This window comes from Syngnathoides biaculeatus, chromosome 11, assembly GCF_019802595.1.
Source record: "Syngnathoides biaculeatus isolate LvHL_M chromosome 11, ASM1980259v1, whole genome shotgun sequence".
NCBI lineage: Eukaryota > Metazoa > Chordata > Actinopteri > Syngnathiformes > Syngnathidae > Syngnathoides > Syngnathoides biaculeatus.
Window position 1 is genome coordinate 18,961,635 of NC_084650.1, and position 16,910 is coordinate 18,978,544.

The 16,910-nt window shown below is 41.4% G+C and overlaps 1 protein-coding gene across 8 annotated transcripts in view; it reads right to left on the minus strand.

Annotated features, from left to right (window-relative positions):
- il1rapl2 (interleukin 1 receptor accessory protein-like 2) overlaps positions 1-16,910 on the minus strand; it is a 338,297-nt gene that overhangs the window by 44,949 nt on the left and 276,438 nt on the right. For all 8 annotated transcript variants that reach the window (XM_061834273.1, XM_061834271.1, XM_061834272.1 and 5 more), the window contains one exon: positions 3,128-3,202. In XM_061834273.1, the coding sequence (XP_061690257.1) occupies positions 3,128-3,202 (75 nt within the window). The remainder of the gene's footprint in view (positions 1-3,127; positions 3,203-16,910) is intronic.

Consider the following 16,910-nt stretch of genomic DNA (forward strand, 5'->3'; position numbering starts at 1 on the left):
TTTTTTTTTTAACCAGCCTTGTTAGCGCTGTGCTAGCGCGTTGCTGTTGTGTTACTGCTGTGTCTCAGTGATTTTTACCAGTATATATATATATTTTTACCAGCCCTGTTACCACCACACTAGCATTAGCACTGCACTAGCGTGTTGCTACTGTGTTACTGCCGTGTCTCAGCGATTTCGGTATGGTTTTTTTTGACCGGCTCTGTTCGTGCTACTGTGTTGTTGCTATGTTAAGATAAGCTAAAGTATTAAAACTGAAAACTCTTTGTGTACCGTCTTTCTTTGTAAATATCTTGTGTTTCAATGTGGGTTTCAATGTGGGCACTTCCGGCTTAAACACAGGTGCGGCTTATGTATATACCAAATGGTATTACCTTTACTTATGAACTGGGTGAGGCTTATAACCAGGTGCGCTCTGTAGGCCGGAAATTACGGTACTTGGTTTTATAAATGACCAAGGGGAGTCAAACAGATACTTGATAGGGTATATTTTGAAAAGCTAAGAACTCCATGTCTAGTTTTTAAAAGCATATTGATTTAAATTCTTTGGTAACAGATTCATGTTGCTGGAACTCTGTCCTTTAAAACTGTCAAAACTGTTGGGTAAAAGAAATATTAATCCACTTAATGCAGGGTAATTAAAAACAACAACAACAAAAAAAAAACCCCACCAGAATTTCAGCTGAATTCAGTAAGTCTTGCAACTCGGGTCAACCAAAGTGCTTTACTACTGGATGCCCATCAAACTGTTCCAGCTACCTTCATTATTCAGAGATCTTTTTTTTTTTCCATTGAAAATTGAGTGTGCTTATATCTCAAATCAATCTTTAATTATGCATTTCATCTCCCTCTAGCCCACATTAGTGAGATAATAATGAGTCAAAGGAATTGTGTTGATTACCAGCAGTATTACGGAGTGACCGGCAGCAGGAAAAGGTGGGGCAAATAGGAGGATGAGAAAAATGAGGAGGAAACGGGAGTAATTAAAAAACACGAGGGAACAAATAAGTGAACATTTTAATAACAGACGGGGAATGAACAAAATGAACAAGGTAACTGTGCTTGATGTAAATCTCCGAGTTCAACTAAGATGCTAATTTAAAATGTGCGTGAGCGCGCGTCTTCAAGTATGCGCGTACAGCTTACATGTGTGTTTACAATATCGGTGTAGGTTGCGCGGTTCCCATTAAAAGGTGTCCCATCTGGAATCAGCGCACATGGGCCTCGGGGCGCATTTGCTACAACATTAATTTGGAATTAATGGAAACACGCAAACTAACGTTGTCACCGAGGCCGCTGCACAGCAGAACATGCCATGCAAATGAGTACAAGAGCAAATCTGAAAGACATAATGAGACGCTTGTCTGTTTCTGTCACTATAATTACCTACCAAACATTTCTTTTCAAAATCGTGTTACTTTGTGTAATATTTACCAAAAAAAAGAGCTAAATATACAGTGAAGAAAATAAGTATTTGAACCCCCTGTTATATTGCAAGTTCTCCCACGTAAAAGTCATGGAGAGGTCTGAAATTTTCAACGTAGGTGCATGTACACTGTGAGAGAGATCATGTAAAAAGAAAATGTAGAAAACACAATGTATGATTTTTTTAACCGTTTGTGTGATATAGCTGCAAATAAGTATTTGAACACCTGAGAAACCAATGTTAACATTTAGTCCAGTAGCCTTTGTTTGCAATTACAGAGGTCAAACATTTCCTGTCATTGTTCACTAGGTTTGCACACACTGCAGGAGGGATTTTGGCCCACTCCTCCACACAGATCTTCTCTAGATCAGACAGGTTTCTGGGCTGTCGCTGAGAAACACGGAGTTTCAGCTCCCTCCAAAGATTTTCGATTGCGTTTAGGTCTGGAGACTGGCTAGGCCACGCCAGAACCTTGATATGCTTCTTACAGAGCAACTCCTTGGTTTTTCCCGTCATGTGCTTCGGGTCATTGTCATGTTGAAAGACCCAACCACGACCCATCTTCAATGCTGTGACTGAGGGAAAGGTTGTTCCCCAACATCTCACAATACATGGCTACGGTAATCTTCTTAATACAGTGGAGTCGTCCTGTCCCATGTGCAGAAAAACACCCCCAAAGCATGATGCTACCACCCCGCATGCTTCACAGTTGGGTGGTGTTCTTGGGATGGAACTCATCACTTGTCTTCCTCCAAGCACAGTTAGTGGAATTATGACCAAAAAGTTCAATTTTGAGGTGATATCTTGCATGGGGCTCTACTCCGATCTAGATTGACTGTCATGTCTTCTTCCCTTTTCTAATGATTGCTCCAACAGTGGACCTTTTTTCCACCAAGCTGCTTTGCAATTTCTCCATAGCCCTTTCCAGGCGTGTGGGGTTGTACAATTTTGTCTCTGGTGTCTTTGGACAGCTCTTTGGCCATGTTACAAGTTCGAGTCTTACTGATTGTATGGGGTGGACAGGTGTCTTTATGCAGCGAACGACCTCACACAGGTGCATCTGATTCAGGATAAAACATGGAGTGGAGGTGAACTTTTAAAGGCGGACTAACAGGTCTTTGAAGGTCAGAATTCTAGCTGATAGACCGGTGTTCAAATACCTTTTTGCAGCTGTATCACACAAATAAATAGTCAAAAAAATCATTCCTTGTGATTTCTGGATTTTTCTTTTTAGATTATCTCTCTCACAGGGGACATGTACCTACAATGAAAATTTCAGACCCCTCCATGATTTCTAAGTGGGAGAACTTGCAATACAGGAGGGTGTTCAAATACTTATTTTCTTCACTGTATCATGTTTCTTGATCATTTAAATGAATCCGCACAATAACGTCGCACCAAGTTAGCAGTCACAACATTCCTTAGCTGCACTCGACACATTTTTTACTAATACTGTACACTTGTTGGGAAGTATTGGTTCACGCAAGAGATGTATAGACATGTATTATATGGTGAATTGATAGAAAGACTCATTTCAAGAGAAGTTATGAACGTGAGAAGAAAGCAGATCATATACAAATAAATCAGAATCAAAACAGTATGACTTTATTGGATGGGATTTTTTTTTTTTTTTTTTTTTTTTTTAGGGAAGCAGAAGTGCACTCTGCAGTATTTCATAGTAATATAGGAGTTGGTACTTACCGGGTGTGATCTCTATCACTGTGTCTTGTCTCTCCGGTGGGAAAAGGACTTTAGGTGGCTGTGTGGTCTGGAGAGCTGGAAAAACAGATAAAGACTATGAGCGCTGTGGGAGCATTTTCACTTCACCTCTCCAACAATATGGTACGTGTTTCTCATGCCACAGAAATGGAAAAAAAAAAGGAAAATCTGCCGCAGAAGTTAAAATGCCATATTTTTGTTGAGCTTGTGCTCAAGAAAATGTGGTGATTTCATTTGAATGTTAAATTAGTAACATTAGGAGAAAAATGCTTATTAGAGGGCTGTTTCAAAGTAGCTTTCGTGAAAAGGTTAGTGAGTTAGGTCGTTCAGTGGGGGAGTGGTGTCGCTGGGGCCAAAAGGGCACCTATTAAATTTCACTGCAATCAAGAAATTTAGGAATTAGAAAAAACAAACAAACACATGAGACAGTTTAAAACCCAACAAAGAGCAAATGTCTTGGACACACGGGTGATAAGAGGGGAGAGGTTATTAATTATCGATCACCACCTGGTGGTGTGTTGGCCTCAGTGGTGGGCAAAGATGATAGCAGACCCAAACGGAGAATGTTTCAACTCCCAACTCGAGCAGAACTTTGACCACAGTTTTGGGACATTTAGCAACAATAAGGTTTACTATACTGTATGTATAGTAAGTGTATAGGAAACTGCTTTAACTTCTGTGAAACTCAAAATATTGGGCCCATTGTTCCTCTTAAGTTTGCGAATGATCATTTGTATGATACAGAGGAGTCATGGAAGGAGGTTTTGTGGTCAGATGAGACCAAAATGGAACTTTTTGGTCAGAATTCCACTAACCGTGTTTGGAGGAAGATGAATATTGACTTTCATCCCAAGAACACCATCCCTACATTGAACATACTGTACATGGGATGGGACGAGTGCACTGTATTAAGGAGAGGATGACCACGGCCATGTATTGGGAGATTTTGGGGAACAATCTCTTTCCCTCAGTCAGAGCATTGAAGATGGGTCGTGGCTGGGTCTTTCGACATGACAATGACCCAAAGCACACAGCCAGGAAAACCAAGGAGTGGCTCTGTAATAACAATATCAAGGTTCTGGCGTGGCCTAGCCAGTCTCCAGACGTATAAATCCAATAGAAAATCTTTGGCGGGAGCTGAAACTCCATGTTTCTCAGTGACAGGCCAGAAAACTGTCTGATCTAGAGAAGATCTGTGTAGAGATGTAGGCCAAAATCGTTCCTGCAGTGTGTGCAAACCTGGTGAAGAACTGAAGGAAACGTTTGACTTCTGGAATTGCAAACAAAGGCGACTGTACCAGATATTAACATTGGTTTTCTCAGGTGTTCAAATACTTATTTGCAGCTGTATCACACACATAAATCATTAAAAAAAATCATACATTGTGATTTCTGGATTTTTCTTTTTAGATGATCTCTCTCACAGTGGACATGCACCTACGATGAAAATTTAGGACCCTTCTATGATTTCTAAGTGGGAGAACTTGCAATACAGTAGGGTGTTCAAATACTCATTTTCTTCGATGTAAAAATGCTATACTTATGCTTACATATCCGCATGATTTTGTACTTATACTATTTCTCTGAAGAACACATTAACTCCATGTTTGAAAAAAAAAAACACTTGACGTGACAAATGTTGCATTTATTATCCTTGATAACTGCGGCCCGTCAAGTAATCTACTCCCTAATTGTATCTATTGACCACCCCCAGTTAATTACGAAGACCAGGTTGGAAAATCCTCAAAGGATTTCTACTTCATATGGACTTAGCTTGCCAAATCAAGTTTGACCTTTTACACGCAGGCGGTGCAGAACAGTCCGGCACAGAAGGTCAGACAGAGCAATAATCACCAGCGTCTGCTTTCACTGCTTCTGCAGCAGTCAATGCAATATAAAAAATTGGATTTTTTTTTTCCTTTTTAAAACTTCACACACTGTGCAAAAATATGTGTCCTCAGATATGAACGCATCCAAATGTCTGGGAGACCCAGAGCAGTAAAAGTTACTTTTACATGACTGAAGAGGACACCAGATGCTCCCAGTCGACGAAAACAAACAATCTAGTTTTTAATTTTCAACTCTCAGGGTGGAAACCTTCTTTTAAAAAGAAACGGGACAGAGGACGTTAATTAAATTTGAAACAATATTCACAATTCTGGGCCCGGCTTCTCAGCATGACGTTACTTACTCATACTCGATGGAATATAATGTTTTCCATTGCAAATGAAATTAACGCTTCTTTCTGACCTTCTGCTGCTCGATATTAACTGGAACTAAATATAACATCTCTTGTGACACTTGTTATATTGCACTTGAATTCTTTGAAAATGAATCTGCTGTCTGTCATGATCCTGCCACTCCAGCACGAGCTGTGCGGGTGCCCGCGCGGGTGCGCTGATTGGGAGGTGCACACCTCCGCCTCATGCAGCCTGATTTTGTTGTGGATTTATATGACCCCGATGACAACTGGTCGGGGCCAGTTTGTTGATCTTCATGTGCCGTTCGTGGGCTCCGGTATCCCTGATCGAACCTGTGTGTACCGACCTTCGCCCGTTCTCCGACCACCCTTGTAAGCCTGACTCCTTTGATACTTCTGCCCGCTTTGATTGTTCTCCTGTGTACCGACTCCTGGCTGCCCGCTCACCTGCTCTCTTCGCCCGACGTCCCAACTACCGCTGCTGCACCGGACTGCCTGCTTGTTCCCCGACCTCGGCATATAATAAACGTTTCTCCTTGAACTACCTGGCATCGTCCGAGTCCTGCATTTGGGTCCTACTCTCGTTCCGATGGGACGTGACACTGTCATTGTCTTACTTTAAGCAAACGCCCCCAAAACATTTCCATCCGGTCGAGATAAACCGCTGCATTGAAAAATAGTTTTGAGTCTTCCTTTCACAATCTTTTTCTTTGTGGATGAAAAAGAACAATTGGACTGTCAAAGAACAATTGGACTGTGAATATCGAAATATACTTATTGTGCTCATGCATCCATTTTTTTGTAGCATGTATCTTCATTAGGGTCACGGGTCTGAGTATGGGAGGGGTGGGTTAATGGGGAGGGGGCACACTATGGACCGATCCCCAGCTTCGTTCCGCTCACGTCAGTTTGAATTGGCATCTAACGTGAATCCAAAAATACGTTGGCCTGCGAATACAAAAAACATCTAAAAAAAAAATCTAGTAAAAAGAGAAATGTAATATTTAACTAAGGAAAACTTATAAAATGTAATATCCATCCATTCATCCATTTTCTTCACTGCTTATCCTCACGAGGGTCGCGGGGAGTGCTGGAGCCTATCCCAGCTGTCAACGGGCAGGAGGCAGGGTACACCCTGAACTGGTTGCCAGCCAATCGCAGGGCACATGGAGACAGACAACAGTCACACTCACAATCACACCTACGGGCAATTTAGAGTGTCCAATTAATGTTGCATGTTTTTGGAATGTGGGAGGAAACCGGAGTGCCCGCAGAAAACCCACGCAGGCACGGGGAGAACATGCAAACTCCACACAGGCGGGTCTGGGATTGAACACGGGACCTAAGAACTGTGAGGCCAACGCTTTTACCAGCTGATCCATGCCGCCCTAAAACGTAATATTTATCTGCAAAATTTGGCAATCTTAGTCTTAATACTGTATTATATTTTGTGTTTTCCGGTTCTGTGTCATGTCGTTTTCTCCAACCAGCCTCATTATGGCCCCATGTCTTATTTCCCTGTGGATATTTGCTTCTGTGTTGCCATAAAGTCTGCAGTAGGTTAGGACTTTACATGTCATGTACAGTGTTGGGAAATATATATTTGCCCTTTTTGAAATCAGCTTTTTTTGTCATAAACAAAAATAAAGTAGGTTTCACAAAGGCAAAATGATAGTATCTCATTTAGAATAATCTAATGTGGCATTGGTTTAGAACCAAAGGGTCAGGATTCAAATCGCACTGCAATCAAAAGTAATTTACCACCGGAAGGCAGGCAGATACACCCAAAAAATAATGCACCAAAATCCAATCTAAACATTTCCATTTTAATTCCCGTAATTTCCGGTCCTATAAAACGTGACTTTTTTCAAACTCTTTCAATCCTGCAGGTTATGCGGTGATGCGGCTAATTTTTTCTAACGGCCGCAAGACACCGGTGGAATATATGTGCTGAGGAAGTGACTTTTACCGGTATGTTTTTTTTTTTAACCGGCCCTGTTAATGCTGCGCTAGCATTAGCCCTGTGCTAGCGTGTTGCTGCTGTGTCACTGCCGTGTCTCCGTGATTTTTACCGGTATGTTTTTTTTATTTTAACTGGCCCTCTTAGCGCCACACTAGCGTTAGTGTGTTTCTGCTATGTTATTGCCATGTCTCAGTGATTTGGGTATGTTAATGTTGAGCTAACGCGGCTGATTTTTCTTTTTGTTATTTTTACTGGTATGTTGTTTTTATTTTTACCAGCCCTGTTCGTGCTACCATGTTGTTGCTATGTTAAGTTAAGCTAAGGTATTAAAACTTAGAAAACTGTTTCTGTGGGCTGTCTTTGTAAATATCTCGTGTTTCAATGTGGGCACTTGGGGCTTTTACCCAGGTGTGGCTTATGTATGTACCAAATGGTATTTCCTTTACAAATGTACTGGGTGAGGCTTATAAGCAGGTGCGCACTGGAGGCCAGAAATTACTGGACTATTTTGCATTGAATACAAAGTGGAAAGGATATATTAAAAAAAAAAAAAAAAAACAGCTTTGGTGGTGCATGTCCCTCTGACCCTAATATAATGTCGCCAATGAATGGAGTTCTTTTAAAAAATCATTACCAAGCTTCCTAGATTCCTGAAATCTCTGATGTCATCAGAACATGTGCCAAGAGTATCTGACTGATGAGTCATTCAAAACCGCTAAAAAGTCTCTGATAAACAGAGGGCTGAATCACGGCAGCAATTATGCAAATCCATCTTCAAAGGTAATGTTATTCTGAGGATCCGGTGTTTTGTGAAATATACATTTGCATAGTTTTGATGCAACAGCCACTCTTGGGGGACCTATTTGGAGGGAGCTGAATGTGTATCAAATTGTGTAAAGCAAAATGTGCATTGGAGGTTTTAATGTGACCGTGGCACAAATGCTGATGTCAGGAAAAACTGGAGTTAACGCCGGTCCATCTCTATTATCACACGCGCGGGCATTTGTGTACTGTATTTATTATGGATGATCTCAGACACGCATCCACTTCAACCAAGGACCACACTGCAGGAGAACCTGATTAAGGAGACCTTCACTGTCCTTTGTCACTCACTCACTCACTCACTCACTCACTCACTCACTCACTCACTCACTCACTCTCACACACACACACACACACACACACACACACACACACACACACACACACACACACACACACACACACACACACACACACACACACACACACACACACACACACACACACACACACGGTGGATCAAAGGCGCCCAATGCAAATGAAAACGTTGTGAGGGGAGGGAATAAAGCTGCCCGAAAAGAAAAGAACATGATACGAGTGGACAGCGTGAATGAAAACCGTATGATACCTTGCTGGGGGGTCGACAAGTGTTCGTCCCATGATGAATGGTGTATGATCAAAAATGCGAGGGGTGTTAGAGTTGGTTTAAAATTTCTGAGCGCGGCAATAATAAGTCAAGAACATTTAGAAAAAGAGATGTAGGAGGGGCGGAACAGTGGATCAGCTGGAAAGAGTTGGCCTCACAGTTCTGACGTCCCCGGGTTCGATCCCGGCCCCGCCTGTGTGGAATTTGCATGTTCTCCCCCGTGCCTGCGTGGGTTTCCTCCCACATCCCAGAAACATGCAACATTAATTGGACACACTAAATTGCCCCTAGGTGTGATTGTGAGTGCGGCTGTTTGTCTCGATGTACCCTGCATCCTGCGGGTTGACAGCTTGGATAGGCTCCAGCACTCCGGGGACCCTTGTGAGGATAAGCGGCTAAGAAAATGGATGGATGGATGTAGGAGGTACTGGATGTTTATATGCTGCACAATGCCTACCAAAGTACAGGGTGAGGAGTAATCTCTATTTGCGTTGCTCTAATGATTGTTAGCATCCTTTGTGTAGCTACTAGCCACCTAAATGTGTTTTATTTCAATTTCTTCCACAAATATTGCTCCAGTTGTTGTGTCAAAATTGTCTAATGGCCCTACGGCATCATGAAAGAATGTTTTGGTGACAGAACCCTAAAATGGATCTCCTAATTTAGAGTCAAATTTGACCAGAATGAAATGCGCATCAGTGCAAAATAGCCAATGCAAGGTGGCTGCTGATGATTCTCTCAGGATAATTTGATCTTGAGAGTCCGACAACGGCGGATCAATTTGGCGGCGAACCCGCTGATCTCCGTCTGGGTTACACGTTGAACGGCAGAGAAAAGGAGGGAAATTAGATGGAAATTGAGCCAGATAAATAAAAAAAAATGAGGAAATGCCAATAAATTATGGACAAGGAGATTCAATGAAAGTAGTCAGGCAAAATGAATGCATTTAGCGAGAAAACAGACACGTTATAAAGCACAGAGCACGCGGTAAACGATGTGTGGTGTGCTGCACAATGTGGATATGTGTGTCGATATCAAACACATATTTCAGGATGACAAACAAATTTAACAGTGACCATAAAAAGGATGAAATTGAATTGAAACCAAAGCCATTTTTTTACCCCATGTAAATGCTACAGTTTGAACAATTACCCATCATGCATCACAGCGAGGTTGATTCTTGGCTCCAGGACAGAAGCCATCAATCAGAAATTGCGACTGCGTGTTTCTGTATTGGTTACTGTCATCTGCAATTTCGCAGGGGTGTAATACGGCGGATGTGCTTACCTTCTTCTTTATGGCAGAACTATATGGATTTTGTATTATTTTGTGCATGCTTGCAACAGTGCATGTTTCACGTATTACGCCACGTTCTGGGCTTAGCTATTTATAAGACCAAATTCAAACGCATTTACATCCATCCACCCATCTGGTTTATAGACCACCTATCCATATTAATACACACACACACCACACACACACACACACACACACACACATATATATATATATATATATATATATATATTATATGTATTCATTATTTTTATTTTATTTTTAAGGGAGTCCTCTATTGAAAATTGCCCATATCTAATTTTGGAAGGAAAAAAAAGAATCGCACCCTGAAGATGGATGATGATGATGATGATGATGTGTGAGCAAGGTCACTCTCGAATGTAGGTGTTCCCATTAAACTTAATGATTATGACCTCACTATAAGGTGTGCTTTTGTGTGTCAACGTGAAAGACTTTATCACCGCCTCAACACTATCCAACCATTAGCAGTGTCCCTATTACCCCCCACCCCTCGTCTCTCTGTTATTGTCTTTGAGTGTGTAAATGAAAACTGAATATGGTTGAGACAGCGGCAGTGCATTGACTAATGACAAAACGAACAAGCTCATTTTTAAAGTCTTATCACTTCTCAGCAGATACAGTAACATTCTCTCTCTCTCTCTCTCTCTCTCTCTCTCTTATACACACACACACACACACACAAACACTCACACTTATTCTATGTACAAAGTCACAGGCCTTTTTCATTATCTTCATCATATAGGCAGTACTCTTTTCAAAAAAGTTGCCCAAGTCCATTTGAAGGTCACTGCTTCCCACCCGATTATCCCAAAGCATACACACATTCATGTTGTTTTAAATCGAGGTGGAGGTGCAACGGTCTGGTAATAACATGACAATCCGATAATAACGTTTCACACTGAAACCCCAAAGTGTTTTTCAACAACTTTACTTTTACTTTTTGTGTTTGTAACGAGACTTACTCAAAGACTATCCAGGGATGTGTAGACAGGTTGTTTGTTCATATTGGTATTCTCCTAATTCTCTCTTGCTCTTTGGTGCTTCTATAAATTTATTTCCCGATCTTTTTTGAAGGATTTAATATGTGTAAATGTGTCTCAAAACAATTTTTAAGTAATAATAATTCTCTGAGGAAACGAACCTCACTATTTCATTCAAGGTGAAATCAATGGAGGACTTGGATCAGACAAGCTAACGTCTGCACTGTAAAAAAACTCCAAAACATTTATTAATTTAATTTGCTTGCTTGATTGATTTTTTAAAAAATCCCGTTCCACTCCTAGGTAAAGCAGAAAGGAGGATCTGTGCTTCTTTGGTGCCAGAACAGTTTTACTGTGTCACAGTGGACTGTTAAAGCTGCTGCTGTGGTTTCTTAATTTTTTAATGCATATTTATTGAGAATCAAAGTCGGTCACTTGAACAGATAAAGTTTTCTAGAGAGGAGTGAAAAAAGAAGACAACAAAAAACAGAGCGCTAGCTGTAAACAACATGAAGGAGGTAAATCATGAAGTACAGGGAGTCCTCGGCCTACGACTGAGATCCATTCCTACAGTAGCGACTTATCTCGAATTTCGACTTAAGTCAGATTCCATCATTAAAGTCAGAATTTACATCAAAATTTCTTGTATAAAAAACAAATACATTGAAATAAACAAGTTGATGTACTGAGCATTACTGCTGAGAGGTGGATGGAGAAGAAGAAGAAGGGGAGGCTGTGCTTAGCTATTGCAAAATGAACCTTGTCCTCAATCTGCCATCTCGACAAGTATCAAAGAACCTTGTTTTTCCATCCTTGTATCCTTCCCCAAGTGGAGGTGTTCAAGTATCTTGTGGTCTTGTTCACGAGTGAGGGAAGAATGGAGCGGGAGATCAACAGACAGATCGGTGCAACATCTGCAGTGATGTGGACTTTGTATCGGTCCCTTGTGTTGAAGAGGGAACTAAGTCGAAAGGTGAAGCTCTGCGAAAGGTGGCTGGGGCATCTGATTCGGTTCCCTCCCTGGTGAGGTGTTCCGGGCATGTCTTACCGGAAAGAGACCCCGAGGATGACCCAGAACACGCTGGAGAGACTGTGTCTCTCGGCTGGCTTGAGAACACCTCGGGATCCCTCTGGAAGAGCTGGAAGAAATGGCTGGGGAAAGGGAAGTCTGGGTATCCCTGCTGAAGCTACTTCCCCCGCGATCCGACCCGGAAAAGTGATAGATAATGGATGGATGAATGTATCCAACATAGGAACAGAACCCTTCACATGCTCTAAAATACAGGCTTTGTCTTTAATGATTGGCACCACGATCGACCCAGTGAAACCTTGGTGGCGTTGGTGTCTCTCCTTTTGCCAATGCTTTTATGATCTTGAGCTTCAGTTCCATGGTAATGGATTTTCTTTTCTGCTGATTTTCTGATTTCTGCAGAAGCATTGCTAAAAGACACAGCTTTCTTCTTTGGACCAATAATGTCTAAAAAGGAGGGCAAAAAATGTGAAGATACTCCCGGCGTACAAACATGGACAAGCATTAGCCTGACAAAATGGTGGACGGGGGACGGGCGTTGTAAAGTTGAAAGCTCGAGACTGTCATAACCCGAGGACTCCCTGTATCGAGAGCATGCATGGGCCAAAACTCATTTGATTGTCGGGATCGATTGAAAAGCCCGTGAGATTTGCCATGTGTCAATGCTAATTTTGTGAGTTTATTGTTCATTGCGCTTGTCAAACAGAAGAGTTGGGAAAAAGGTGAGGCGTCACTTGACACTTCAAACATCCTGACGGTTTTCCCGACCGCTCATTGTGATTCTGTAAAAGTCAGGAGGGAGGAGAGTAGGAGCCTTAAGATAATAGCAGATACGAGAAAGATAATTAACTTAATCTCAACGGATGTGCGGTCGCCTAAAGCGTCTGTACTGTCAATGGGGCCAGCAGCGGTAAGGTGAGAGTGATAGAAACCAACTAATTAGTCTCTAACTACACGTGCACACCGTCGTTTTCTGTCGTGGACAAAAATAATTTCAAATTGCTCGTCAAATGCTGAGTCTCCTCATATTTGCTACGGTCTCACGAGTGTGTTTCCTGTGCATTTCTCTTCATTTTCCATTTCCACACTTGAGTGACGGATAAATTCTCCATCTGTCCGTCAATCTATTCCACTATCTGGCCTCCCAGCTGTCAATGTTTACGAAGTGTCAAAGAGGGGAAAAAAAAGGGACTTCCAGTGCTGCAGCTGAAGGTTCAAGACTGGTTTCTCTCTTATCGTACAACAGATGGGCCACGCACGTACATTTGCAAGAGTGCTCACGCCAGTATAAGGAGTGGCATGTGAAATTTCAAGCATTGTTGCGTTAACTCAAGAAGAGATAATATTTTTGAAAAATCTGGCTTACCACACAAGCAGTACTACTATCATAAAGGGTATTCTTTTTCATTTTAAAGTAATACATATGTATTGTACATATAAGGATGATAATGATTAGACATCTTTTTTTTAAATAACTTGTTTCCTTATGCGTTTTTTTTAGGGTTAGGCACAACTTTTCGCACTCCCATTGACGTCATTAATGTGTTATGTGTATGTGTGTTTTTATTCTTTCTTCTTTGTCTACCTTTGTGACATTGTTTCCTTTCATACTTTTAAGTCCTTATGATGTGACGTAGTTTCCTCTAATGCTCTTGGCTCCGTGTGACGCCAACTCTTTGTGTCCTTTGTGACGTGGAAGTCTGAAATGTTTCAAGGATTACCTATATAAGGACGAGAAAGACGGATAACAACGCTTCTCGTTATGACCTCACCGCTGCTCTGGGAAACTACGCTGCTTGGAACACTAACTACACGGATGCCTCCCGCCTTTCGTTTTTAGACCAGCAGGAACTTTCGATAACTTGGAATACACGATGGGATGAACATTTGCTTGTTTGGGAACACTCATTCAACATTGCCATTGTGGCTCAACTACTCTGTTCTTGAACGGCCATTTTGTGTTAGCTATTTTATTGTGGTTGTGTTGTGTTGATGTGTGTGAGATTAAATTGCCAGAAACGTAATACAACTGCCTTGTCGTATTTTGCTGGTCTGAACAAAGGGGACGTTAGTCTAAATTCATACGTAAGACGTAAATAAATTATTTTGGATCAAAGACGACTTTAAAACTGAACAGAAGAAAATGACATCTGTAATACACCAAGGCTCTATCCTGGGGCTTCTTCTGTTTGAGAGCTACATGGTAAACCTGCTCAAATAATAGAAAACAATCAAATGAATCATCATGGAATTTTGTTGACAATTATTTTTCTGTATTTTGTTTTTAAATATATTTTGACCATTTTTTCAAACAAATTTTGAATCATGTAAAGCACGTCAAGTTACGTTGTTTATGAAATGCGCAATATAGATAAATTTGCCCTGATTTGCGAAACCTATTCAGGTGACACACAGGTTTAAATTGTCCCTAGGTGATCACCGTCCCAATCACTGCATAAATTCATGGAACAAATTACAAAGTGGCGGCACGATGGCACAGCTGGAAAGCATTGGCCTCACATTTCTGAGGACCCGGGTTTAATCCCAGCCCCGCTTGTGTGGAATTTGCATGTTCTCCCCGTGTTTCCTTCGGGCACGCCTGTTTCCTCCCACAACCCAAAAAGATGCAACATTACTCGGAGACTCTAAATTGCCCGTAGGTGTGATTGAGAGTACAACTGTTGTCTGTCTCCATGTGCCCTGCGATTGGCTGGCAACCAGATCGGGGTGTAACCCGTCTGCTGCCTGTTGACAGCTGGGATCGGCTCCAGCATGCCCCGCGACCCATGTGAGGATAAGCAGCAAAGAAAATGGACGGATGGAAATTACAAAGTACAAGATTCTTAATCTTGTCCAGTAAACACAGAGAGAGCAAATAAGCTTGGGAGACCAGCACACTTGTACGTTAAAGATACGTTAAGATCAGATCGTAATACTGGGTTGAATACTTTCATGTGCCGCCCCCCCCAAAAAAAACAAAATAAACAAGAAAAAAAAAATCATATATAATTCTTTCCAAATATTTCCAGACCACATACATAAAACTGCAGCATCCATGTAAGCGACCTGTGAAGTCATAGGATGCTGTCGACTTTTTACTTCTGCCATTCTTGTTCCATTTTCAACTGCACTGGACGCCAGCCGATCACTGACTTGCTTATCAGCGTCAGCGTGCGTTTAACGGGACTTCCCATGTCAAATTGAAATTCCATTTGAAGACTTACTCCTGTGCTTTGAGGAGCTCATACAATTGGAGATTCCACACACTTTCCTGCTTCTCATATCGCTTCGGGTTTCTTCCGAGGGGGCAGTGTCGGGGGGGAGACGCGGAAGGCCTGTTAACGACCACAAAATGCAATTTGTTTTCTTTTTATCTACTTTTTTGTCAACCACTACCCTGAGGACCACACTCTGTTGTGGGAATTTCCACACACTCGCATATATGAGTGGAATGTAAATGCTCTTTTGCATCTTGTCCCGTTTTCAAGCTGTGAGCTTCCTCCATTTTTGGGGGGGGTTTGGAATGATGGTATTAAAGGGATGACGTGACAGCTCCCCGGGGAGCATTCCCGATTCCCAACAGGCTCTCTGCTGGATCTTTTTTTTTTTCCCCAATAGATCAAGTCCAAACTTAGTCTCACCTTCAGGGTTTAGTCCCACTGCTGCTCGAAACTGAATGACACAATTTAAGATTCGGACTTTGTATTCTCCTTCTCTGAGAGAGTGATGAAGTTCATTAGAAGAGAACAAATAGCTTCTTGAAACTTACATTAAATATTCATTGTAATGTAATGTAACGTAATGAGCTGTAATAAAAGAGATCGTCTTTATAATTTGCATAGATGTCTTTTATTATATAATGTTATACTATTGTGGTTTTAGTGATATCGTAAGCAGGGTTGCTTTTGTATTAAAAGTGCCTTTTTATTGGGACTTTGCATGATCCGCATTACCATGCATCTGCAATCTTAATTACTGTATTTAAATAGCCCCCTCCCCCCAAAAATATTCTAACAATTCCAATTGACAAACAAACAATAGTATACTGTTTTTGCTTCAGAAACAAATATTTATTTGCTTTTAGGTTCACTAAATCAACTGTTTATTCCCTGTGCTAATATGAGTATAAGGAAGAATTAATTTACATTCCAGCCTTTGTAATTTACAGGAAACCATTGGCACTACCTGAATTTCCACTGAAACTGACCAAATTGGATCCACATAAGTGCCAACAACAGACTTCTTAAACATATACCACATACAAATATACAAAGTATGTCAAAAAGGTTCCAGGATAAAAGATACACAGTACAGGGAGTCCTCGGTCTACGACTGAAATACGTTCCTACAGTAACGACTTAACTCGAATTTCGACTTAAGCCGGATTCCACCATTAAAGTCAGAATTCACGTCAGAATACTGTGTATAAAAACAAATACATTGAAATAAACAAGAAGATGTACTTAGCATTACTGCTGAGAGGTGGATGGAGAAGAAGGGGAGGCTGTGCTTAGCTATCGCGAAGGAACCTGGTCCTCAATCCTCTCCATCTCGGCAAGTATCAAAGAACCTTGTTTTGCGATCATTGTATCTGACATTGGAACGTAACCATTCACATGCATTAAAATATGGGCTTTGTCTTTAATAATTGTCACCACGGTCGACCGACTGAAGCCTTGGTGGTGTTGGCGTCTTTTTATGATCTTGAGGTTCGTTTTAACGAATGGATTTTCTTTTGGCTGCAGAAGCATTGTTGAAAGACACAGCTTTCTTCTTTGGGGTGATAATGTCTAAAAAGGAGGGCGAAAAATATGAAGATCCTCCGGGCGCACAAACACAGACAAGTATTAGCCAGACAAAATGCCGG